The sequence below is a fragment of the Rattus norvegicus genome, chromosome 9 (assembly GCF_036323735.1).
Source record: "Rattus norvegicus strain BN/NHsdMcwi chromosome 9, GRCr8, whole genome shotgun sequence".
Taxonomy (NCBI): domain Eukaryota; kingdom Metazoa; phylum Chordata; class Mammalia; order Rodentia; family Muridae; genus Rattus; species Rattus norvegicus.
The window spans coordinates 69,367,913-69,392,821 of NC_086027.1; the positions used below are offsets into that span (position 1 = coordinate 69,367,913).

The 24,909-nt window shown below is 38.3% G+C and overlaps 1 protein-coding gene across 50 annotated transcripts in view; it reads left to right on the forward strand.

Moving 5' to 3' along the window:
* Abi2 (abl-interactor 2) overlaps positions 1–24,909 on the forward strand; it is a 169,559-nt gene that overhangs the window by 46,841 nt on the left and 97,809 nt on the right. For 9 of the 50 annotated variants that reach the window (XM_063266777.1, XM_063266793.1, XM_063266798.1 and 6 more), the window contains 3 exons: positions 478–599; positions 5,259–5,417; positions 22,785–22,958. In XM_063266777.1, the coding sequence (XP_063122847.1) occupies positions 478–599; positions 5,259–5,417; positions 22,785–22,958 (455 nt within the window). Of the gene's footprint in view, positions 1–474; positions 600–2,282; positions 2,466–5,258; positions 5,418–16,147; positions 16,232–22,784; positions 22,959–24,909 lie in introns of all 50 variants that reach the window. The other 41 variants (XM_063266783.1, XM_063266785.1, XM_063266797.1 and 38 more) reach the window with 7 other exon arrangements.

Here is a 24,909-nt window from a genome sequence, read left to right on the forward strand (position 1 = left end):
TCTTCCTCTCTCTCCTCATGTTCTGGGGCAACTTTGAACAGCCAGGAAGGTGAAAAAGACATCCTAGAGATAAACTTAAGTTAATCTAAAAACCGTTACTAACCAGGAACAGCAATTGCAAGTTATTTTTTGGTGGAGATTTACAGATAAAAAACTATTCATAATAAAATGTTAGTATATCACCATGCCATTACAAACCGAAATAAAATAATTTAGTAAAATTTACTAAAAGCTTCTTTAGATAGGTATTAAGCCCTTACATTTATAGGGAATTTACTTAAATTCTTTTTATAAGATAGATTTTATAAATAGGTATCAAAACAAGTTTACTGAACTCAAGAGTTTCTCCTTATCTATCAAGGACTTCATATTTGAAATGGAAGCCTTTCTTGTAGCTATGGCCGCTTCAGAAATGTGTGGGACCCCTGATGCTGTGCTCGCTGTCTCACACTTCCGTGGCTCTTCCTTCTTCAGCAGCAGTGGGAGCAGTGGAGGAAGCCACCCAAGTAGTCGGAGCAGCAGTCGGGAGAACAGCGGAAGCGGGAGTGTGGGGGTTCCCATCGCTGTTCCTACTCCGTCTCCTCCTAGCGTCTTTCCAGGTAAAGCATTAATGGTCATTTGTTTGGTTTTATTTTGTGAATTTGAATTTAATTTGTTACTGAATTTAGTGAGTTTTCGTGTGTGTGTGTGTGTGTGTGTGTGTGTGTGTGTGTGTGTGTGTGTGAGAGAGAGAGAGAGAGAGAGAGAGAGAGAGAGAGAGAGAGAGAGATTTGGTGGCTGTTAAACCCAGAGAGAGAGAGAGAGAGAGAGAGATTTGGTGGCTGTTAAACCCAGAGTCTCCTAAGATGAGTTTTCTTCTTAATGAAAATTTTAAAGAAGACTTCCATAGCACTCCATATGTGTGTGACAAGTCTACATACCCAGCTGATCTTCATGGCCTTGCTATCGTTCTGCTTTGTTCCTTGTCTTATGTCCTTGGTGATAATAGTTCAGTTGGTGCTTTGAGGTTTCATGGTCATTATTATATGAGCTACTTCTTTACTTTCAGTTTGTATTATAACTGCATTTTCTTGGAAGTGGTGAAGACATGGTTTGAGAATCATTTTGATAACAAAGGATGGGAAATGTAAATTTAGAGGAGCATTAGAATCTAGCAGTTTCTGAAAAACTATTTCTTCCATTCCTGAAACAGAAAGATACAGTTGTTGATTTGAAGACACAGAGTTTGAATTTATTTTAAAAGCATGATCATAAAAACATCGAGAGAGCAGCTGAAGGGACAGCTGATGGATTCAGAGTCCCTACTGCTCTTGTAGAAGACCCAGGCTTGGTTTCAGCACCCAACTAGGTGGTTCACAACTGCCTTTAACTCCAGCTCCAAAAGATTCTAACGCCCTCTTCTGGCTTCTGGAAATCTGTATGCACACTTGCACACTGCATGCACACATAAACTCTTTCAGGCTTCAACACGTGTAAAAAAAAATCTTTAGTAAAAAAAAAACCCAGCAAGAGAAGTCAGGTGTGTTGGCACACCCTTTTACCCAGCACTCAGGAGGTAGAGGCAGCCCTTGCTGGCTCTTGAGTTTCATGCCAGCCTGTTCTACAGAGTGAGTTCCAGGACAGCCAAGCTCCACAGAGACACCCTGTCTCCAAAAATCAAAAATCAAGCCAAACTAAACCAAACCAAACCCTAAACCCAGCAAGATAGAATGTTACATAGTAGATTGTGTTTCACTGTAATCCCAACATGCATAGGCTAAGGCAGGAGAATAGCCATCTAAGAGCCAAAGGACTATGTAGTGAGAAGTCCTGTTTCCAAAAACAAAACAACAGATTTAATTTTAATAATAACAAATAGTACCTTTTAACAAAAGTCACATGACATGGTATGCATGATTAAACAAGCATGTTTTTTGAATTGCTAAACTATTGTTTGGAATATGTCTGTTGTAATTCTAAAAGAATACTGTTGCTTTACTATAGTTTTATATACTTAGAACATTTCATGATAAAAATAACTATATACAGAAAGCAGTTTTCTTCTAAGTTAGTAACTTTCAGGTAAAAAGGAAGGCTTGTTTAAAACTAATCAACATTTTTCTACACTACCCTGAGCATCTTGAACTATTTGTTGCTCATCTAATGACCTTAACCATTCTTTTCTCAGTGCTTTATTCTTTTGGCTAGTGTTAAGCACTGAATACTCTCAATATTCCAGTGCTTCTTCTAATGCTAATGTGACTGCCTTATTAATGCTGCCTCTTACTCCTCTTTCCCATCAGCCCCTGCTGGCTCTGCTGGCACTCCTCCCCTTCCTGCTACTTCTGCATCTGTCCCCACCCCTCTTGTTCCTGCTACTGTTCCCTCCTCCACTGCCCCAGACGCTGCTGCTGGGGGTGCACAGACCCTTGCTGATGGCTTCACTTCTCCAACTCCCCCTGTTATTTCTTCTAACCCCCCCACAGGTGAGTATTGGCATGGCAGACAGATCCAGTCATCTGGGCACTCTTTCCTGAAACTCCAGCTTCATATTTGTTGGTTTGGCTTTACTTTGTATTTTTTTTAAATGAAGATAAATATTTGAAACAGAGAGTAACATGTGAACAAAGAATTTACTGAGAAAAATGGGGTAAAGTCTGTGATACATTTGTCCAGTAAAAAGGCATAAACATTAGCATTACTTTATTCTGTTAAATATTTGTCAACTTAGTATGGTGTCAACTTCTGCATAGTTTTGAAAACTTAACATTAGAACTATTACTTGATATAGCTTGGTCAGTAAAGTGCTTGCTATGCAAGCATGAGAACTTGAGTTCTATCCCAGGACCAACATAAATAGCAGGTATGGTGGTGTGTGTCTGTAATTCCAGTGATGGGGAGCTGAAGCAGGTGGGTTCCTGGGGCTTGCTGACTAGTCAGACTAGTCCAAGGGTAAGTGCCAGGTCTGAGTGAGAGACATTGTTTAAAAATACAAGGTTAAGGCCCCTGAGGACTAACACCAAAGGTTGACCACTCTGCATGCTCAAGTGCTCACATGCACATAGACCACCTGTGCTGCGACTGCACACCAGCGCTATTACTATAGCTTAAGGGATTCACAAAAACAAACATGACAGTTGGAAAAACATTTTTACATTTATTTATTTTATGTATATGAGTACACTGAAACTGTTTTCAGACACACCAGAAGAGGCCATCGGATCAATCCTGTAACAAATGGTTGTGAGCCACCATGTGGTTGCTGGGAATTGAATTCAAGACCTCTCTCTGGTAGAGCAGTCAGTGCTCTTAACTTCTGAGCCATCTCTCCAGCCCCTGAAAATTATATTTTAATGCAGTATTTTTATATACTAGCCAGACAACCAGAGTTTGGATCCTTGGGACCCATATGGTGTAGAGAGAACCAGGTTGTATAAATTGTTCTCTAATCTACACACACACACACACACACACACACACACACACACACACACACACACACACACACACATTCTTACTCTCTGTGTGGTATGAATGTGCCCTCCGTATAAATAAATTTAATCATCTATAGCTTTTTGAAGATCGTGCTTTCTCCCTATTGTCTTCCCCCTCTTACCCTCATGGTACAGCATCTCCTCCTCTTCCCTGTTTTTCTGACACTCCCTTCTTCCCATGCCTTGTGGCTTGCTGGTGTTCTTTGATGGGTGTTCTAATACTCTGTTATAAGAGGACCCCTGGCTGAGTGGGCACCAAGTGAGGAGAAAGGCAAGTTGGATTTAGGGTTTGAATTATATTAGGAAACTGGGTGGATTAGGAAAGTATGTTTCCAGTTGATGTTAGCAGTGAATAATTCCGAAGAGGTAAAATAGGTTGAAGTGAGTAAGAAACATGGATAGGTTTCTGGGGTGATGATAATTTTTGATTCAGACTTCATAAACTAATTTTAAGACATAATCTAGCCATAAGAGGATAAGTATATTGAATTGTGTAAAGATGGGGTTGACCTGGCATTAAAGCAGCAAGTGTTTGTTGAAATTCTGTTTCCTTTTTTTTTTTTTTTTTTTTTTTTTGGTTCTTTTTTTCGGAGCTGGGGACCGAACCCAGGGCCTTGCGCTTCCTAGGTAAGCGCTCTACCACTGAGCTAAATCCCCAGCCCCTTCTGTTTCCTTTTAAACAGTGCTTTTTTGTTAGCTTATCTCTACCTGTTTAAGAATATGACTGTATCAAACATTTTTCTTTGCTCTTTTTTTTTGCTTTCCCAAAATTTGATTCTTTGTTTAGTCTCCAATGTTTAGTATCTGCTTTAAATGATTATTTTTTGGAGAGGAGAAGGAAACTTAATCTCTTTTGTGTCCTCGAACAATACTGTAGACTAGATTATTTATAAATTATATTAGTCTGGCTATATTATATATTAGTTCTGAAGACAGAATATCTAGTATCAAGATTTCTTACCTGGTGAGAGACTGTGTACATAGGATAGGAAAGGAGAAAAATCCACTTTTGATAATGGCATTATTTATTTATAAGAACAGAACCCTCATGACCTAATCACTGTTTACAGCTGGTATACCAAGGCAGTGCTTCTCAACCTTCCTAATGCTGTGACCCTTTAATACTGTTCCTCATGTTGTGGTGACCCGAACCATAAAATTACTTCATAACTGTAATTTAAAAACTGTTATGAGCTGTAGTAGAGCTGGGCAGTGGTGGCGCATGCCTTTAATCCCTGTACTTGGGGTTTGGGTGGGCAGAAGCAGGTGGATCTCTGTGAGTTTGAGGCCATCCTGGTCTACAGAGTGAGTTTCAAAAAAGCAAGAGAACACACAGAGAAACCATGTCTCACAAAACCAAAAAAGAAAAGAAAAAAATATAATGTAGATAGATATATGATATGCAGACTATCTGATGTGTGGCCTCTGGGGTTGAGAATAGTTATACTGGAGACTTGGCATTGGGATACATTCTGTCTATACCAGAGGTGTACATTTTAATTAATTGTGCTTTTAAAACATAGTCAAATGATTAAAAGAAAGTAAAAATGTTAACTAGTTTTTGATGTAGATGTTACTTTCCCAAACGTAATATTTTGATTTTCCTACTTTTGTGCTTTAATACAGTATCAGCAGAGTAGTAGCTATCACCTTGCATTAAGTTGGATTAAATAAATCTGTGATTTTTTCATAATCTTATTAGAATGGGAATGATGTACATAAGGAATTTCATTATCTGAGGCAAGTGTCTTTTAATAATGCATTTGTGTTCTGTCCATTTTCCAGGTCATCCTGTTCAGTTCTACAGCATGAATAGGCCTGCCTCTCGCCATACGCCACCCACAATAGGGGGCTCATTGCCCTATAGACGCCCTCCTTCCATAACTTCACAAACAAGCCTTCAGAATCAGATGAATGGAGGTCCTTTTTATAACCAGAATCCAGGTTAGATTTTCCTTTTGATGTTTCTTTTCATTTCTTTTGTATTGCACCATCAAAAACAAACAAAACCCCTTTGTTACATATAATTAGCCCGTACATACTATGTGTTTATCCTATACACATTTGGTAGTTTAGATTACTGTTGGATGGATAGAAGAATGAGTGAATACTGAGATTTTAATAACACCATGTTTTTGCTTTAAGATCAATACATGGTTTATATGTAAAGCTAAAGAGCTCCTCCCGCTGACCCCCAATGGAATGGTTTTCAGTGCCTAGTCATTTGCTTTTAAAAACTAATACTGGGGTTGGGGATTTAGCTCAGTGGTAGAGCACTTGCCTAGCGAGCGCAAGGCCCTGGGTTCGGTCCCCATCTCCAAAAAAAAAAGAAAAAAAAAAAAGAAAAAAAAAAACTAATACTGAATTGGGGCAGTGCTGGCGCACACCTTTAATCCCAGCACTTGGGAGGCAGAGGCAGGTGGATCGTTGAATTTGAAGCCAGTCTAGTCTATAGAATGAGTTCTAGGATGACTAGCTACACAGAGAAACCCTGTTTTGAAGAACCAAACCAAAACCAAACCAAACCAAAAAAACCCACCCAACTAGTACTAAGCTAGACATCCATGTGCTTATTTGTCACCTCAGCATTCTTTGGGCAGAGGCAAGGAGAGTAGCCAGTCTAGGCTGCAGAATGAGAGCCTGACTCGAGTGTATATATAAGAATAGTATATATACTCTTTTTGTATATATAGTATACAAAACTATTTTTTTAATGAGACATCACTGCTCTATGCATTACATCGAAGTTGGGTGTACATAAAGGTGTATTGCATTAGGTAGTCAAACTGTCTTAATACAGTTATTACATCAGACACTGTGATGGGGCTTAGAAATGGATTCAAATGTAACAGTTGAAATAAAGAATTGAATCATATCTTACAGAAAAGCTAACCTTGCACATTTAATGCTACATGTTACAGTATTTTGTTCATTCCCTGGAGAATGCAAGAGAAACTTTAGACATCTTGACTACATGAATATATTATGTTAACTGTTTTGTTTTTTTAATTTTTGCTAAGAGGTAATTAAGCCTGTGTGAGCTCCTGATTTAGGGGACAAATCATTTCATATCTCATAAGCATTGAATTTATGGAGTGGAAAATTTATGCTGTGGCTGCTACCTGTTAGTAAAACCTTAATTATGTTCTTTAGAAACTTGCAAAAGAAAAAAATGACTTTCTTTTTATCTGTTATCTCATTTGATTCACATATAGAAAATAAAATTGGTGATAGTTTTTAAATAACTTATTTTTTTATTTTATTTTATGTATATATAGGTGTTTTGCTTGCAAGTAGATATGTTTGTGTACCATGTATATGCCTAATGCCCACAGAAGCCAGAAGAGCGAGTTGTATCTCCTAAAACTGGACATACAGATAGTTGTGGATGCTGGGAATTGATTGAGTTTTGGTCCTTAGGAAAGAACAGTTGTGAACTTAATTGCTGAACATCTCTCAGTCCCAATATTGGTGATCAGTCATATATATTTTGACCGTGAAACCAAAGTCAAGGTGTTTTTTTTGTTTGCTTGTTTTTCAAGATAGGGTTCTCTGTGGAGCTGGCTGTCCTAGATGTAGCTCTGTGGACCATGCTGGCCTTGAACTCAGAGATCTGCCTGCCCTGGCCTTTGAGTGCTGGCATTGAAAGTGTGTGCCATTCAGTATTTTTTGATTCTGTATTTCATGCTTTTTCTATTGTCATGTCCTATTGACCTTCAAATTAAAAGGATTTTTGGTTTTTCTTTTTCTTTTTGTTTTCACCTGATAGGCCGTCTCTGGTTTTGGTAGAGGGGAAAAAGGAGGAAGGGAAGACTTTATTATAGTATAAGATATGCTGGTGTTGGAGTCCTTGTTGGTCTTTATGTAGTGTTCTGAGAAAATTGTTCAAAAGTACTGTTGAATATCAAATGAAACCTTTCTTTCTTTTTCCAAGTTTTCCGCTGTTCCGGGCTCCTCTCATATATTGGATGCTGTATTTGTAGTTTAGTCAGTGCAAAATGCAGTTATAGCCACCTAAATGCCTTGATTGAAATATTAGTCTTTTCATGCTTAGTGTTTTAGGCTGTTTTTTCTTAAAATTTATTTTCATCTTAAATATTGCCAGAATATATCACATATTCTGCTTCTAGTTGTGTTTTCCAAATTTGCATTAGAAGTATTTTTTTTCTGAAATTACTCTCTCCCACTTTAAAAGATATAATATCTTATTTAGACAGGTTTTGAATTTGTGGTTTCACATCTTTCTCCTGCCTTACCCTCCTGAGTAGGGTGCATGATCTCACGGCTGGCCGTTACATGCATTGTTTATTTCGTCCTTCAGTTTTAGTTTATTAGTTACAGCTTACTTAATAGTTTCGTGAAAGATGGGCTAGCTCTATTGGGTATTTGTAAAGTACCGCATATAGTCCTTTTCTTACTTTACTTAAAGGTGTGAAACAATGATGTTAATCCAAAATGGTTAAATCCATAATGAGGTTGGGTTGCAGCTTTGATAACAGATGTACAAAGAACTTAGTAAGAATATGGAAGGAATATTTTATTCTGCATGTATATATTCAGTAGTTCTATGAGACCTATATAGGTAAGATTTGACACATGTTTAAATACGTGTTTCATGTATTTAATTTTTAAGTCCTAAGGATTGAGTCTAGGGTTTTGTGTTAGGCAAGTGCTCTAATGTTAGTGTTAGGCTTGTATCTCTAATGCACTAAAGATTTCATATTTCAATCAGATTCATATATGCCAAATATATTTTAAAGTAAAATTAAATCATTAGGTAGGGATTTTAATCTTAAGTATTTTACACACTCAAGGAACTAAGGTGAATTGGAATTCTTGGGGCTATGAGAAGTAGCTCAGTTGTGACTGTATTTTCTGTATTCTAAGTTTCTTCTTTTAGAATTTGGTAACTTTAAAGAAGACAATTGCTCTGTTAATCAGAGTGCTTTTTAAACCTAATTTAGAAAACAGAACAAAACTATTGTTCCTCTAGAGGGAGAAGTCTGTGGCATTTGAACCATGATCCTTGAGTGTGCTGGGCAGATGTTGTCTTTGTCCTGTACCTCAACCCCACGCATGTCTTTGTTCTTTGACAGTTCTTTGGTAAGACTTAATGCTTAGTGAATCATTTTGTGAACATGATGCCCGTATGAGCCCATATTTTTCAGTCAGAGCTTTGCCATGGATGCATGCTTCTGAAGAATGAAGTTTGACATGGCAGTGGGGTTCTGTAGGGTGTAAGTTTGACAGCATTCCCACTAATGTACAGTTTGTTTTGAGTCTGATAAAGGGCAGGCTAACAGGGATAAAGCATGGAATGAGAGTGCCAAGTTCAAGCTAGAAGGTATTGTATTCCACTGAGAGCATTTTAGAAGCAAGTTACTGAAGGAAACCTTCATTAGAACATAACTGAAACACTTGGGTCTCTGCTTATAAAATCAAGAAACTGATATTTAGATTTATTTGCCAACAGTGAAGAGTTAGAGAAATATAGTTACTAGTTATGTCTTCTTTAAGAATATAAAGCATCTTGTTATTAAAGAATGCATATATATCTACATATGGTTATTATATATACATTTAAACACATATAACAAACCTAGTTAATAAGACATTAATCACAATTTTCAAGTATGAAGCCGTTTATAGCAATTAACTTTCAATAACTAGTGTTTCTTAAACTAGAAGCTTTATGATCTTAAAGTGTTTAAACTCTTTTCCTTCCAGGGATATACAAAAAAGCAGTGAAAAGCAATGCTAGCATGAGTGGTGCTGCATCCTAGTCTCTAAGGGCAGGAGGTTAGGCAGAACAGCACAACTCCGCAGCAGACTAGAGCTTGACACTGCATACTAAATAAGGAGCCTTAGCCAGGGGGTTGGGGATTTAGCTCAGTGGTAGAGCTCTTGCCTAGCAAGTGCAAGGCCCTGGGTTGAGTCCCCAGCTCCGGAAAAAAAAGAAAAAGGAAAAAAAAAAAAAAAAAGGAGCCTTAGCCAGAAGCTGTGTTTGAGTGCTATTTTAGATAGTTCCTAGGAGAGGACCAGACCAAACCAAAAGCCCCACAGCTAAAAAGTCTTAAGTACATTCCCATTTGACCAGGTAAAACAAATAGATCCTTAGTATTGACTATTAAATGCAAAGTATATTTTTGGACTGTAAGTCATCATCAGCTAGGTTTAAATTCCTATTTTTGTTTTGTTTTTTGGCATAACAGCTTTTGCTGACTTTGTATTTGAAAAAGTATCAAATGATGTAATTAAAAAGAATGTTCTGGGGCTTGAGAGATGGCTCAGCGGTTAAGAGCACTGTCTGCTCTTCCAGAGGTCCTGAGTTCAATTTCCAGCAACCACATGGTGGCTCACAACCATCTGTAATGAGATCTGATGCCCTCTTCCCGTGTGTCTGAAGACAGCTATAGTGTACTCATACATACTAAATCAATCAATCAATCAGTCAATCAGTCAATCAATCAATTAAAAAAAAAGAATGTTCTGAGATGACAAGGTTATCAGTTCTTTGGTAACCCCAGTTGTATCATTAGATAGCTTCCTAATACTAATTACTCAAATTATTTTTTAAATTTTCCTTGTTCTAGGTTGATATTTATTTTAAAGAAATATAGTTTGAAATAAATTGCATCAGTTATTTTCCTCCTTGGAATATAAAATACCAACTAAATTTAATATGTAATAACTAAACATAATGTTGTTCATTGAATTCAGAAGTAGTTTTTTAAAAAAATGATACTGCTTATCTGTGGACATCCAAGAACTACAGCCTTTTTTGTTTTTAAAGATTTATTTATTTATTTTATGCACATGAGTACACTGTAGCTGTCTTCAGACACACCAGAAGAGGGCATCGGATCCCATTACAGATAGTCGTGAGCCACCATGTAGGTGCTGGGAATTGAACTTAGGACCTCTGGAAAGAATAGTTAGTGTTCTTAACTGCTGAGCCATCTTTCCAGCCCCAGAAGCAATTCTTATTATGTTTATTTTACCTTTTTATAAGAATATTTATAAAGCTTGTAAAAATAAGATAAAAAAGTCTCACATCATTGGTTTAAATGCTATTGAATTGGATGTCTGAAGTATCAGATCTCAATGATGCTTCATAAGACCATAAGTCAGCAGGAAACTTAAGGCTTGTAAAGTCTGTTTCACCAGCACATTTATCCTTAAAGTCTGTTTTGTTGGGAATGCCTTTTACTTTTAGTATCGAATCTTGTTGTATACATAATAGTAGTCTCATTGATGCTCAGTTTAAGGTCTCTCTAGAATCTCAGCCACCTGGTAAATCTCTTTTCTCACTACACCACTGTATTTTTTTTCATTTTATTTAATGTGTATGGTGTTTTCTTGCATATATGTTAATGTATGTTACCCATAGGTGCCAGAACTGGACCCACTGAATTGGAATAGCGAACTACCATGCAGGTCCTGATAATTGAACCTGAGTCCTCTGGAGCAAGTGCTCTTATCGACTGAACCATGTCTCTAGCCTGTCACCATTGTATTTTTAAGAAAAATAATGTAACTCATTCTAAATTCAGACCTTTCAGTGGTTCCAAGGTAAAGGTCTTATCATATAAGGAGTCATCTTGGATAAATAATGGGAACATACAAGTTTATAAGGTTGCTTCCCATTTTTGTTTTGTTAATGAGGATGGAATAAAAGCCTTTGGCATACGAAGCATATGCTCTACTGTGAGCTGTGCCCAGCTTCTACTTGCCAATCTTTTCTGATCACAGGAATGCACAGAACCAGGTAGAACTGAATTCTGGTTAGATGAATTTTTGAAAATTTCCCAAGTAGCTTAGAAAAACTATTGTTTCAGAGTAATTCTTTTTTAGGAAGGTCTGGAATTGACTTTTGCAAGGCTGCTTTTGATGGCCTTCTTAAAAACATGATGGCCTTGTGTCTAGAAAAGAAGCATATTCATCCTTAAATATAATCTGAGCTGGGCTATGTTGGTGCAGGCCTTAAATCCCAGTGCTCCGGAGGCAAAGGCATCTGAGTTGGAGGCCAGTCTAGACTACAGAGTAAGTTCTAGGACACCCAGGGCTACACAAAGAAACTCCATCTTGACATTCCTGCTCCAATTAATAAGATCAATTTGCCCATGAAAGAAGACTGTTGTAAAGATTATGCACGTACTCCCCATCCAAGTACAAAAATCATTGTTTTTACTTAGTAGATAAACAATAACTGAAGAGAGATTTTTTTGAGAGGAAGTTAGTTAGTTAGTTAGTTAGTTAGTTAGTTAGTTAGTTAGTTAGTGCCTGCTACCAGGAGATGTTTGGTCTCACAGGATGTCTATGCACATGCAGTGTTCTTCTTTCCTGTGGTCCTATTGCCAAGTGCTGCTGTTTCTCTGTTGTAGCTGTTGTCTAGCTGCTTGTTGAAAGAGATCTTGTAGCTGTGTCAGCAGTAGACTCAATCTCCTGAGGCAAGGTCTTACTGCCAGGAAGTGAGATGTCAAGGAAAACCTAACTAAAGTTATCTTTTGAAGGAAGGAGCCAGTTTCGCAGGGTATGCTGGTTCCCTTCTATCTAGACACTCTACGGAGTGATCCGCTGAGCTGTTCCCCTGCTTTGTACTTGTTCTTGCTTCTCTTGTCCCACCATCAGTCATTACCCTCTCCTGACAGCTCCTGACTTTAGACTGGTTGATTTTTAATATATCCCACCAGATTTTCTTGTTGCCTTTCATTTCATTTAAGAAAATCTGTTTGATTTTACCAATGAAGACTCAGGAGCCAGATGCTGGGATACTTAGAAAGGCAGAGAAAGAACCTCAGCTGACATTCCAGAAGGAATCCCCTCTCTCATGGTCTCAAAAAACTTTTCAAATCAATGTCCTTTCCTTCTTCCTGTGTGTTTCTATATCCTTCCTGACTCTCTCTTGCTCTATGTTATTTTTTTTTCTTAATAATCCTATGTTCACTTGCTGTCAGCTGGTTGCTTTGGTTGCTTGCTCTGCTTCTTGACCTTTGGTTGACTTTATTTAATCCTGTTTGCAATAAACAGAAAGCTCTTGGATTATAAAGGTGTGTGCTAGGGCTGAGACACACTACAGCTAAAAACAGGTTTTTCCAGTAAATAATACAATATTGGGGTTCACAGTGTGATGAAATATCTAGCAGCAATTATGTCAAGTATCTTTTTTTTTTTCCGGAGCTGGGGACCGAACCCAGGGCCTTGTGCTTGCTAGGCAAGCGCTCTACCACTGAGCTAAATCTCCACCCCCTATGTCAAGTATCTTTTTATTACCCTGTGCTTTTCCAGTACTCAATTACCAAGGTTAATGAGTTATTAGCTTCTTTACTTTTACTCCTGCAGGCTAAAGAATATGTGAGTCCCTTTGCTCTTTCCTGTCCTTTGTATGCTAATTAAGTCAGTAGTTACCTGTGCTGGCTTACCTACAATGTTACTGATTTTTTTCTGTTTCTGGAACCTTCCTTGATTTGCTGTGTGCTAGGCTTAGATTAGGCTTTTGAAGAAAAGTCTTTCCTATTACTATGTGAAGTAGGGTTGCATTATCTGTTTTTTACATTCTATTTATGGATTAGATTCAAAGGATCTCATCATGGCATTTAAACAGAAAATGTAACATTAAGAATTTGTGGCAGAGTGACTTAAAAAATCAGTCTGTTTGTTGCCTCACAAACCACAGAAACATGGATCTCAGTCAGACAGGGATGGTTTAGTGAATGTACGCCCCAGGACTGGTCAACCAGGGGATGGTCTAGATTTGGGAACTGAACCTTGACCGTGAGTTAAGATCCTACAGGTTTCTTAAGCCCCAAATCTACAAACATCTATGCCAAGTTATTTCACTGATCAGGATTTAGAAATAGGGGATTTCCTTAGGAACTTGTCTTTGTTGTACACTTATCCTGCCCCCTTTGGGTGGGGAACTCAGCTGTGGCAGGGCACTTGCCACGTCTAGCATTCATGTCTTAACTTGTCCACCAGGATGTCAGTTACCTATGTGCATGTCTCTTTCTGCCAAGCAGGATGTCAGTTCTCAGGGAGTCTTGGGAACTTAAGCTTTACTCAGCCACTGCTCAGAATGGAAGTCTTATTCCAGATAGTTTCTTATACTGATGCAGGGGTCTCTCCCCTGATGGGGTTCATCCCAGGCGCAGCTCACACCATGAAAGCTTATACACAGGTGCAGACAGGCAGTGCTGTTTGTCAGGTGGTTGGTTCGGGTCCAAGCTTACCGTGTGTAACGACAAAACAGTTCTACTGACTTCTACCGTGATTGGTTTCCACGGGCACAGGACACAACAGAATATTTAATCAATCTTGGCATTAGAAAGTTTCCTAGTGCCATCTCTTGAGAGGCTCTGCCAGAGCCTGACCAGTACAGATGTGGATGCTTGCAGCCAACCATCGACTGAGTGCAGGGACCCCGATGGAGGAGTTAGGGCAAGGACTGTAGGAGCTGAAGGGGTTTGCAACCCCACAGGAAGAACACTATTAACCAACCAAACCTCCCAGAGCTCCCAGGGACCAAACCAATCAAAGAGTATGTACATGGAGGGACCCATGGCTTCAGCTGCATATGTAGCAGAGGATAGCCTTGTCAGGCATCAGTGGGAAGGGAGGTCCTTGGTCCTGTGAAGGCTTGTTTCCCCAGTGTAGGGGAATGCTAGCATGGTAAGGCAGGAGTGTGTGGGTGGGTGAAGGAGAACCCTCATAGAAGCAGGGGGAGGGGGAAGGGATGGAGGTTTGCGGAGGGTAAGCCGGGAAAGGGGATGGATAACATTTGAAATGTAGATAAAATATCCCAAAAAAAGTACATTAAAAAAAAAGGTTCCTAGTAATAGCAGAAACATCTGGGAAACATAATGGCAGGTTAGCCAGGTAACAGTTATCTGGGCCTTAACATTCCATCTAGGCCTTGATATTTTACCTAGGTTTTTACACTTAGCTCTTTTTCATGCCCACACACTCATCTTTCTGGGATTTTTTTTTTTTTTTTGGTTCTTTTTTTTTCGGAGCTGGGGACCGAACCCAGGGCCTTGCGCTTCCTAGGTAAGCGCTCTACCACTGAGCTAAATCCCCAGCCCCCCGGGATTTTTTACTAAACATTTTACCTTTACTTTATGTCTGAGTGTTTTGGCAACACAAATGTATGTGTACCACATGCATGCTGGGTAACCTGTGAAAGTCCTAGGGGTTTTTGTATTCGTGGAACTAGACTTACAGATGGTTGTGAGCCACCGTGTGGGTGTTAGGTCCTCTGTAAAGAAGCAGCAAGTACTCTAAACAGTACTCTTTCCAGCATTGTTTATTTATTTATTTTGTATTTGGGATAGGGTTCTCCATGTAACCCTGGCTCTCCTTGAAGTCTCTGTAGACTAGGCTGGTCTCTCAAACTTGGAGATCTGCCTGCCTCTTCCTCCTGAGCTGGGAGTAAAGGCCTGCGCTACCACTGCCAGCTATGGCCAGTTTAATTTTTAAACATATCTTCTACTAGCGAGATAGAGAAAACATTTTGGTCTTGTGAACTTTGCTCCTGGTATTTTATGCCTCTCAACCTTTTTCCTAACGTGGTTCCTTAAGTTTGATTGTCTTTCTCACCTCCTGTCTGCTTAACGTACATACATCTCTTCAAGAACTTGTCCAAGAGATCCATTTTCTGTATTACTTGTCCCTGTGACCAGCATTGTCTCTAGGAAAAGTAGACAAAGGTGGTGTGTGTGTGTGTGTGTGTGTGTGTGTGTGTGTGTGTGTGTGTGTGTGTGTGTGTATGTATGTGTGTGTGTATGTGTGTGTGTGTAAGAGAGAGAGAGAGAAGGAGAGAGAGAGATAGAGAGAGAGATATCTTTGAGTGATGAAAACAGTTGAATCTTCTTAGTATTATTAGTTACTTGAAATTTGGAGCAAATAGGGAATCCTATTAGTAATATGGATATCATAGATCATAGTATATACCCTTTCTCAAGGAAACTAACTGTAGAGTTAACCTTCAGAACTTATTTAGGTATTTGCCTTGTTTGTTTATACATAAATATCTGTTGAAGGCTTACACTACTCCTATACTGTGCCATGCATTTGAGATGGAGGAATGCAGCCTTGGAAGAGCAGTGGCGTTTTCTGTAGGCTCAAGGAGGAAATTTGATGAATTGGATTTTAAAACAAACTGCAGTAACAGCACCTGGTTCTTAGTGAAAGGTTCTGATAATTAGTCTTCCAGCAGAGGCCTTGCCCCTCAGTAAGAACTCAGGTCATATTTGTTTAACTAAATGAAGAACCAACTAATGCCTGATATTTGTTCTTGGGATAATAAAAAGCCTGTTTAGGTTGTTGGGATGTCAGGTTTTTCTCTTATACTGACAAACATTTAAAACAATCAATGAAACTATTCATGATAATTAACAGAAATTTTTAAAGAACACATTTGCAATAGATACGATGAGGACGTGTTCCCATTACACGTTAGAGTGGATGGTGTGGGATGAATGTGTCCTGCTGCTGTTTAAAGCTTACTAAAACTCTTCAGTTTATTGTTTTGTTCATAAAATTACTCTCATAAGTGGATCTGTAAGGAGACAGATATTCATGGAAAGTGGTGTACTCCTTTATATGTTTATTGTGCTATCCTTTCCTTTTTATATAACTTGCCCTCACCCCATCCTCCGCACCTTTTGTTTTTGCAGTATCTCTTGCTCCTCCTCCTCCCATCCTACAGGTGACTCCTCAGTTACCTTTAATGGGATTTGTGGCCAGAGTCCAAGAAAATAGTAAGTTTATGTCTTCTTTCTGCTGTAGATCAGATTCCAGGCATAGAATGTAATTTACATATGACCGACTAGTCATTCACTAATGCTTCACATATTTGAGTAGGTCATTGTATGAATTACTAGCGATGATAAAGTAATGGAGGTAGACTAGAAGAGAGCTCATTGACTAAGAATGTGCTCTCCTCTAGCAGAGGACCTGGATTTCAGCTCCAGGAGGATCCACATCTATCACCTCTGCAGACACTGACACTCACATTCACATATTCACATTCATACATATGATTAAATTATGGTAAATTTCTCTGCTTTAAAATGATAGTTTCTGGAAGTTTCACTCAGAGCTCATGTTTAGCTTCCATGAGATCCCAGGACCATAACCAAAACCACATCATCACCACCACCACCACCACCACCACCACCACCACCACCACCACCACCACCACCACCACCACCACCACCACCACCACATAGTTGTAAAGGTCTAACAAACAGACATAAAATTGTAGTGTAAGAGAAAAACTGCATGAGCAAATACTCTTAATTACCAAAGAAATATCCTGCTTATTTCTCAATTGCCTAAACAAACTGGTACCCTAGTTTGCTATTACTAGATCATAGATGAGTTATACATGGCCTGAGTATATCATTCTCCCATTTCAAGTATAAAAAGGACTACACCACAGTAGGGCACAGATCAACTTGCCAGTCTGTCTCTCAAGAAGCAGCCATCCATTGGCAGTGAATTTTCTTTGATTTGTGTTCTGCTTTGAATCATGCATAGTCCTATAGCTAACTTTATTGGTATATTGATTCTTCTGGGAAAGCATTAAGGAAATTTGCGTTTTTTAATTGGGAGGGCTGCGTCAACATTTAATGATGAGTGTCTGTCACAGAAAGAAATGAACAGTTTCTGTGATAGGTGATTTAGGGGCTAATCAGTCATAAAATTGTATGTCATGGAATCTAAACTTAGGGGATTACAGTTGATCCGCAAATAACATGGGTTTGAATTGTTTCGGTCCCCTTAGATTTTGTCAGTGTTAAACGTTGTGTTGTTGATATGTAAAACAGTCTGTTTGTCCTTTATTATCATAAAATGCCCACAAATCTATTATAAAAAGTTAAAATTTTATCAAACTCAAGCATAAAAAAATTCACAGGCCACATATGACCTCATTTGTAGTAGAAATGTAAGCAAAGGTTTAAGTAAAGATGCAGTGTTAATGAAATCATAGCTGCATAAAATTAACCTCACGATGCTCTCCACTACTGTAGCATCTGTAACCTATTACTGTTGTGAACTCCTGTCTATTTAAATTAGAGGGTCAGGCTCCTCATCCCTGCATAACCAGTAAATTGCTTATTCATGTAAAAAGAATGTTCCCCTGAGGGTGAGGGATCACCGGGTGGTAGAGCAGTTGCCTACTGTGTACAACCCCTGGTTTAATTTCTGCCAGTAGTTGGGATAGGTTTTGAGTGTGATTGATTGTGATCTCTCATGATTTTTTACGTACATAATACTTGTGGCAGAATATGTGTTAATTGACTATAATAATAGGCTTGTCAGTAGTAGGCTATTAATAATAGGTTTTGAGGCAATCAGAAGTTAACAGGCATTTCTGACTATTGTGTGATTGTGGGAGAGGTGCAAATCTGTGCTTTGTTCAAGAGTAAAATTGTGAGCTGGAGAGATGGCTCAGCGGTTAAGAGCACTGACTGCTCTTCCAGAGATCCCGAGTTCAAATCCCAGCAACCACATGGTGGCTCACAACCATCTGTAATAGGATCTGATGCCCTCTTCTGGTGTGTCTGAAGACAGTTACAGTGTACTCACATAAAATAAGTAAATCTAAAAAACAAAGTTACCCTCTCTCCCCAAAAGTAAAATTGCACATTAGTTTGATATACAGTGTCATCAGGCCACAGTAGCTCTGTGTACCTCTCAAGTACACAGATAAAGGGTGGATGATACCACTCCTGGGCTGAAAATAATTATAGCCTCTTGTTATGGTTCCCTGGAAGTAGACATTTAACAGTAGAATATACGATCTGTCAGAGCAGGGGCTTTGCTAATTTTGTATGCTGCCTGTACCCCGGCACTTAGAAAAGGGTCTGGCTGATAGCAGGCATTTTGGGGCCCTCCTTTTTTGTATTTTGTTTGTATTTTAACTGATTGTAATTCAGTCTTAGTGCTTGTCTCAGGGTTTCTATTACTGTGATCAAACACCATAAGCAAAAGCCACTTGGGGAAGAAAGGTTTCATTTCATTTACACATCTTTCCACACATCACACTTTGCTTACACTTTCAGGTAACAGGCCATCACTGGGGGAAGTCAGGACTGGAACTAAATAGGGCAGGAACTTAAGTTAAAGGCAGGAGCTTATGCAGAGGGCATCGAGGAGTGCTGCTTACTGGCTTGCTCCCGTGGCTTGCTCAGCCTGCTTTCTTTTAGCGCTCTTGACCACCAACTCCTATTAATCAAGAAAATGCATCACAAGCTTGTCCACAGGACAGTCTGGTGGGAACATTTTCTCAAATGAGGTTCCCACTTCCAAAATGACTGTCAAGTTGACCTAACCCTAGCCAGCACTGTGCCCAAAGGTTAAATGTGTCAAGTCCTTTTACTTTTGTATTTGCCGGTTTCTAAAAGTTTCATTATATCTGTTTATTAGAAGGTACTTTATGAGTATCGGTGAGCTTTAAAAGATTGTAATTTTTAAAGATGTTCTATTAAATGTAAGGGCTATTTTCATTTATGTCCAACTATATTCATTTTTTAAAATTAGGCCTTTGCAGTCTACCGTTCCTTTGGCTTGTGTGTGGTCCATGCTGGCTTCGGGAGAAAATGTTTTTCCTATCAATGGTCAGTTGGTCTAGTGTGTGACCGTTTGCCAATTAAAAGGTATAACCTTTAGAGGTTAACTGTAGGCTAGAACATACTGCATTTAAAATTTCCTGAAGTACAGACTGATTAGACTTTTTTGGAGTTCGACATTTATTTGAAGTGTCATTCTATCGAGAATGACATTTTCTCATCACAGATCAGTTTAAGTTCATTGGTTAAAGAAGATAGTTGAATAATGAGTGGAAAAGTTTTTCTATTTTTTTATTATTTTTATTTTTTAAATCAACTAATATGGTGAGCATTTACCTGGGAAAATTCCATCGTTCCCTTGCTACCACATGTTCTTTGAAATGTTGCTCAATTTGAACAAATTATTTCAAATATTTTAGAGAGTACCAGCCAGATTAATAATCTATCAGAATTTTTTCCTTCAAAAATAATCCATATTTTAAAGATGAACAGGATTATGGACTAGTTGTCATTAACTTTTCTAGTAATTTGTGCAAGGTAGAGGGTTAGTAGAAAACATCAAAAATATTTGGTAAGGGGGTTGGGGAGTTAGCTCAGTGGTAGAGCGCTTGCCTAGCATGCGCAAGGCCCTGGGTTTGGTCCCCAGCTCCGAAAAAAAGAAAAAGGAAAAAAAAATATTTGGTAAGTAGAAGTATTTAATTTAATGTTATTTAAGTACTTGATTCGTGTTCAAGACTTAGTTGTCACTTGAGTAGATAATTGTAGATCACTATTATAGCAGCATTGTTAATATTTTAAAAGCCACTTCCTATTCATAACTTGTTCCTTTGGGACAAGGAATCTTTTTTTTTTTTTTTTTTTTTTTGGTTCTTTTTTTCGGAGCTGGGGACCGAACCCAGGGCCTTGCGCTTCCTAGGTAAGCACTCTACCACTGAGCTAAATCCCCAGCCCCTGGGACAAGGAATCTTAACCTCCTTCCTGTCATATCTTTCTTTTTTCTGTTGTATGAGGTATGGTGACATTTTTACTCTATACTCTTCCCAGTGTTGAACCTGGTTCCCAGTCACAGAAGGCTGGGACAGAATTAACAGTTGTGGCAGGACTTATACATTCAAATGAGTGTTTTTTTTTTTATCTTCAAATCATGCACTGTAGAAAGATGTGCACTTTTAGAATCATCATGAGGGGTGAGAATATTTAAGACTTATTCTTGGGCTGGAGAGATGGCTCAGCAGTTAAGAGCACTGACTGCTCTTCCAGAGGTCCTGAGTTCAAATCTCAGCAACCACATGGTGGCTCACAACCATCTGTAATGGGATCTGATGTCCTCTTCTGGTGTGCCTGAAGACAGCTACAGTGTGCTTATAAATAAAAATAAATAAATCTTAAAAAAAGAATCATCATAAGATTTTTAAAGCATTATTTTAAAGATATGGAACTAACATATTCTTTGCACTAAATTTAATATGTGGAATAGTCTGGAGTCAGTTGGAACCAGTCATATTAACCACTTACACTGTGATAAAAAACACAGATTTGTTCCTTTTATCTTTTTTTAAAAAGTTCTCATATGTTGGCACCCCTCTTATTCAGTGAGTAGAGCATAAACTCAGCCATCCTTTCCTCTGCCTTTCCTATTTTAGGTGAGTCTTTTTTTTATGAGACAGGTTTTTTTTTTGTGTGTGTGTGTGTGTGTGTGTGTGTGTGTGTGTGTGTGTGTGTGTGTGTGTAAGCCTGTCTTCTTCTATACTTAACTACCCCAGCCATTAACTTGACTCATCTATCATATCTCAGGAAGCCTTTCTTGGCTCCACATAAAGAATTTGGTCCATGATGATGCATGCTACTATAATTTCTTATAGCATCACACTAAGTCAGTTTGGTTGTTCACATCCTGGGTGACATTCCCCCATACTCCTCTCAGTGAGAGCCTGAGTCCTAGCCACACGAGGCTCCTTATTGATAATGAAGTGTGGCTTATGTGGTACAGGTTTTGTCTGGTAGTAGGGTAGCTTCTAAGATAATGGGCAGAGATGCTTTTCCATCTATTGCTATAGTAACAATCTTGGGGAAGCTTCTTTTCACATTTATAAAATTAAGATTAAAAACAGCATCTTGGCCTGGGAGTGTAGTTTTAGAGGGTTTATGTAGAATGTAAGGTGTGTAAGGATCTTGAGTTGAGCCCTAGAATTGCAAAAAAAAAAAAAAAAAATAAAATAAAATAAAAGCAAATACAAAAAACCCCAAAAAGCTCTTCAAGGGAAAGATTAAGTGAACTAATGTATTATGCAACACTAGCTGTATAGCTGGCGTACACACAAGTAAAACAGTAACTTGTGGCAGTCTTTTTCAGCTGGCTCTGAGGCTGTTACAGAGAAGGTGAAAATTAACAGTATATGTATCTTGTGTAATTTTATAACACAATTTCTCTGATTTTTCTGAAGGTTCCTTGGATTTTATGCAGTTATTAACTCTTCTTATAAACATTTAAAATTTTTACTGCTGTTTTTAATCTCAGTGTATGAAAAACATTAAATTCAAATAAAGGATCTGTTTACAGATATGTAGTTTTTTTTTCCTCTCATTTGTTTGTTTGTTTTTAAACAACATAGGACTAGTGCCAGGTACACATTCCAGACCAGCCTAGGCTACACAGTGAGCACTTCACCCCCAAGGAAAAAAAAACCCCAAGTCCCATAGGAATACAGAATTTTTAGTAGTTGAATTTTTATTTTATAAAGCATCTAAGTACAGAATGGCTCCACCTGTGGGAGAACTCTGAATAGCAGACTGGTGTTGGACATCTCTGACTGTCAGTAGATTGAGATTAAAACAGGATTGCTCAGAGAGTTTTATGAAACAGTCCTGGTACTTATAAAGTAAGAGTAGTGCTGGGGGTAGAACTAAGGCTGGTAAATACAGGTGTGCTTTACTTTGTTGTGTTAGAAGTGTACATTGAAAGCTTTGAGTTCTGGGTTTGCAGATGATTCTTTTACATGCTATAATATGGTGAGACTGATTCTCAGATCACCTCTGTTCAGGGCATATTTTAAGTTCTAATAATAGGTATGGACATGTAGTCTCAAGAAATTTCAAATAATCACTAAGCCTGAATTAGTTAAAAACAAAACTAGTTCATCAACAAAATGTTTTAGTGGTTGAACTTCCAAAGTTATTAGTGATTTTTTTTTCCCTCCCTGCTTAACAAAAATTAGGCTGGCAGTGTGGTGGATCCCTACAATTTCACCCTTTGGGAGGCTGAGGCAGTAGGATTGTGACTTTGATTGTTTTATATAGTGAAAACCTCAATTTTATTGAGAACAATGTAGCAAATTGGAAAAACTTGTGAACTTTTGACTCATTTTACTTTTTATGTGTTTGTAATTATCCAAGTTATCAATATTTCTGGTAACAAGTGTAAAGCCCATTATATTGTACTCATTTCTTTTAGAAAAGTGATTATGTATATTACTGAAAGGTTCTGGAGGCCCAATTAACTGTAAGTATTTTGGCCAAAACTCATTCAGCACCATCAACTGACTCAAATGGGAGGGAAAAGGCATGCTTGAAGATTTAAAACATCATGGTGGGAAAACTACTCTTGCCCATTCTTTATCTGAAAGATCATTATTTTCAAGTCTAGATTTATGGTTTTATATTTAATGAATCTAGAAGTTGAGATAAATGTTGAATTTTACATAATACATTATTTGTTGTCAGCTTGATACATTCTTAGTTTCAGATACACCACCTCCACCACCTCCTGTGGATGAGCCAGTGTTCGATGAGTCCCCACCTCCACCACCTCCTCCAGAGGACTACGAAGAGGAGGAAGCAGCTGTGGTTGAGTACAGCGATCCTTACGCCGAAGAGGACCCACCATGGGCACCAAGGTCTTACTTGGAAAAGGGTGAGTAAGTGTCAGGAGGGCTTTTGAAGGGAGGGAAGGCGTCTACACATAGAAATGAGACCTGCTACTTATTTACAAGTAAAGTGTTATTTACTTGTATTATCTCTTCTGTTTTGGTTTTTTAGTTAGTTTACAGGGTTTATGGTTTTGAAGTTTATTGGTACATTTTTATGTTTATCTCATGCTATTGAATTTGCTTTTCACAAATTATTTATGTAACACTGTCTTAGTCAGGGTTTACTGCTGTGAACAGACACCATGACCAAGGCAAGTCTTGTCTTATAAAGGAGAACATTTAACTGGGGCTGGCTTAAAGGTTCAGAGGTTCGGTCCATTAGCATCAAGGCATGGCAGTGTCCAGGCAGGCATGGTGTGAAAGGAGCTGAGAGTTCTACATCTTCATCTTAAGGCTGGTAGTGGAAGACGACTTCTAAGCGGCTAGGGTGAGGGTCTTTTTTTTTTTTTTTTTTGTTCTTTTTTTCGGAGCTGGGGACCGAACCCAGGGCCTTGCGCTTCCTAGGTAAGCGCTCTACCACTGAGCTAAATCCCCAGCCCCTAGGGTGAGGGTCTTATAGCCCACACCCACAGTGACACACCTACTCCAACAAGGCCACACCTTCTAATAGTGCCACTCCTTGGACCAAGCATATACAAACCATCACAAACACAAAATAAAAAACAAGTGGGTTTTTCTTTGGAATTCCCCAGGAAGAGGATTATTTTTTCCAAATTATTTATTTTCTATTCCCATGCTTTCAGCCATCATATCAGTATTATTATTATTTTGATTATTATTATTATTATTATTATTATTATTTTTGACACATAGTCTTACCAGGTAGTTTAGTTGGCTTCTAACTTTTGATCCTTCTGCCTCATGCTGGGATAATAGTTGTATACCACTGTGCTGAACTTTCAGATAATTAATTTTGAGTTATTTTTATGTTTTTAGTTTTGAGTATTTCCAAAGAATAATGATGTCTCAGTATTTTTTATGTAACTGTGTGTGTGTATGAGAGAGAGAGAGAGAGAGTGTGTGTGTGTGTGTGTGTGTGTGTGTGTGATGATTGGGTAGTGGCCAATATTTGTTTGGTTTTGTTTGAGACAGGGTCTCATTGCGTAGCCCTGACCTGAACTCACTAGACCAGATTGACCTTGAACTCAGAGGTCTTCTGCTTCTCATGTACTGGATTAAATGCTATCATACCTGGAGTGACAGGCATTTTTATGCATTCTTTTTGTGCCTGTCACTTTATAGAACTTACTAATAAACTAAAAAATTTTTTTATGAATCACTGCATTTAACATAATAGTGCTTTCAGGCAACAAATGTAAGAACTGTTGTAATACTGACAAAGTGGCAGATTGAAGTTTAGGGAAGATAAGTAGGCTTTGTGAACTAGAATGTAATAGTTGAGTTGAGATCTGAACTGTGAAGCTCACAGTTATCCCCACTGTCTTGAATTCTGGGATTTGCCAGACTACAGTTTACTAGCATTCAGTTTGGCAAGTCCAGGGACTTAGAAATAAATGTCCACCACATGCATTATTTCTCTGTTATTTTAGCACTTTCAGAGTTAAAAACTAAGTAATAATTGTTTTTAAAATTAATTTTTATGTTAGCTGATATATCCATTTTAAGGCCTTTTTAAAATGTTGTTAAAAAGGAAAAAGATAGATGGGAGCCCTTTGGCTTTCAGAAGGATTGGATTAGTTAGTGAAGGTCAGTTGTTTGTGAATGCTTTTTCTAGCATCCAGGAGTACATTGTACCTGGAGATAGTGCACTCCTGTACTTTTGTTAAACTAGAAGGACAGAAAGGAACCAAGAGCCATTGATAGATGGTCGACCAGGGTATATCTCAAGCAGAATACTTCAGGAAGCAATGTGAGTAGGGGTTGAAGGTCAGAAAGAGTTTGTAAAATTCCGTCCTTACACTGCTTAAAATGTCC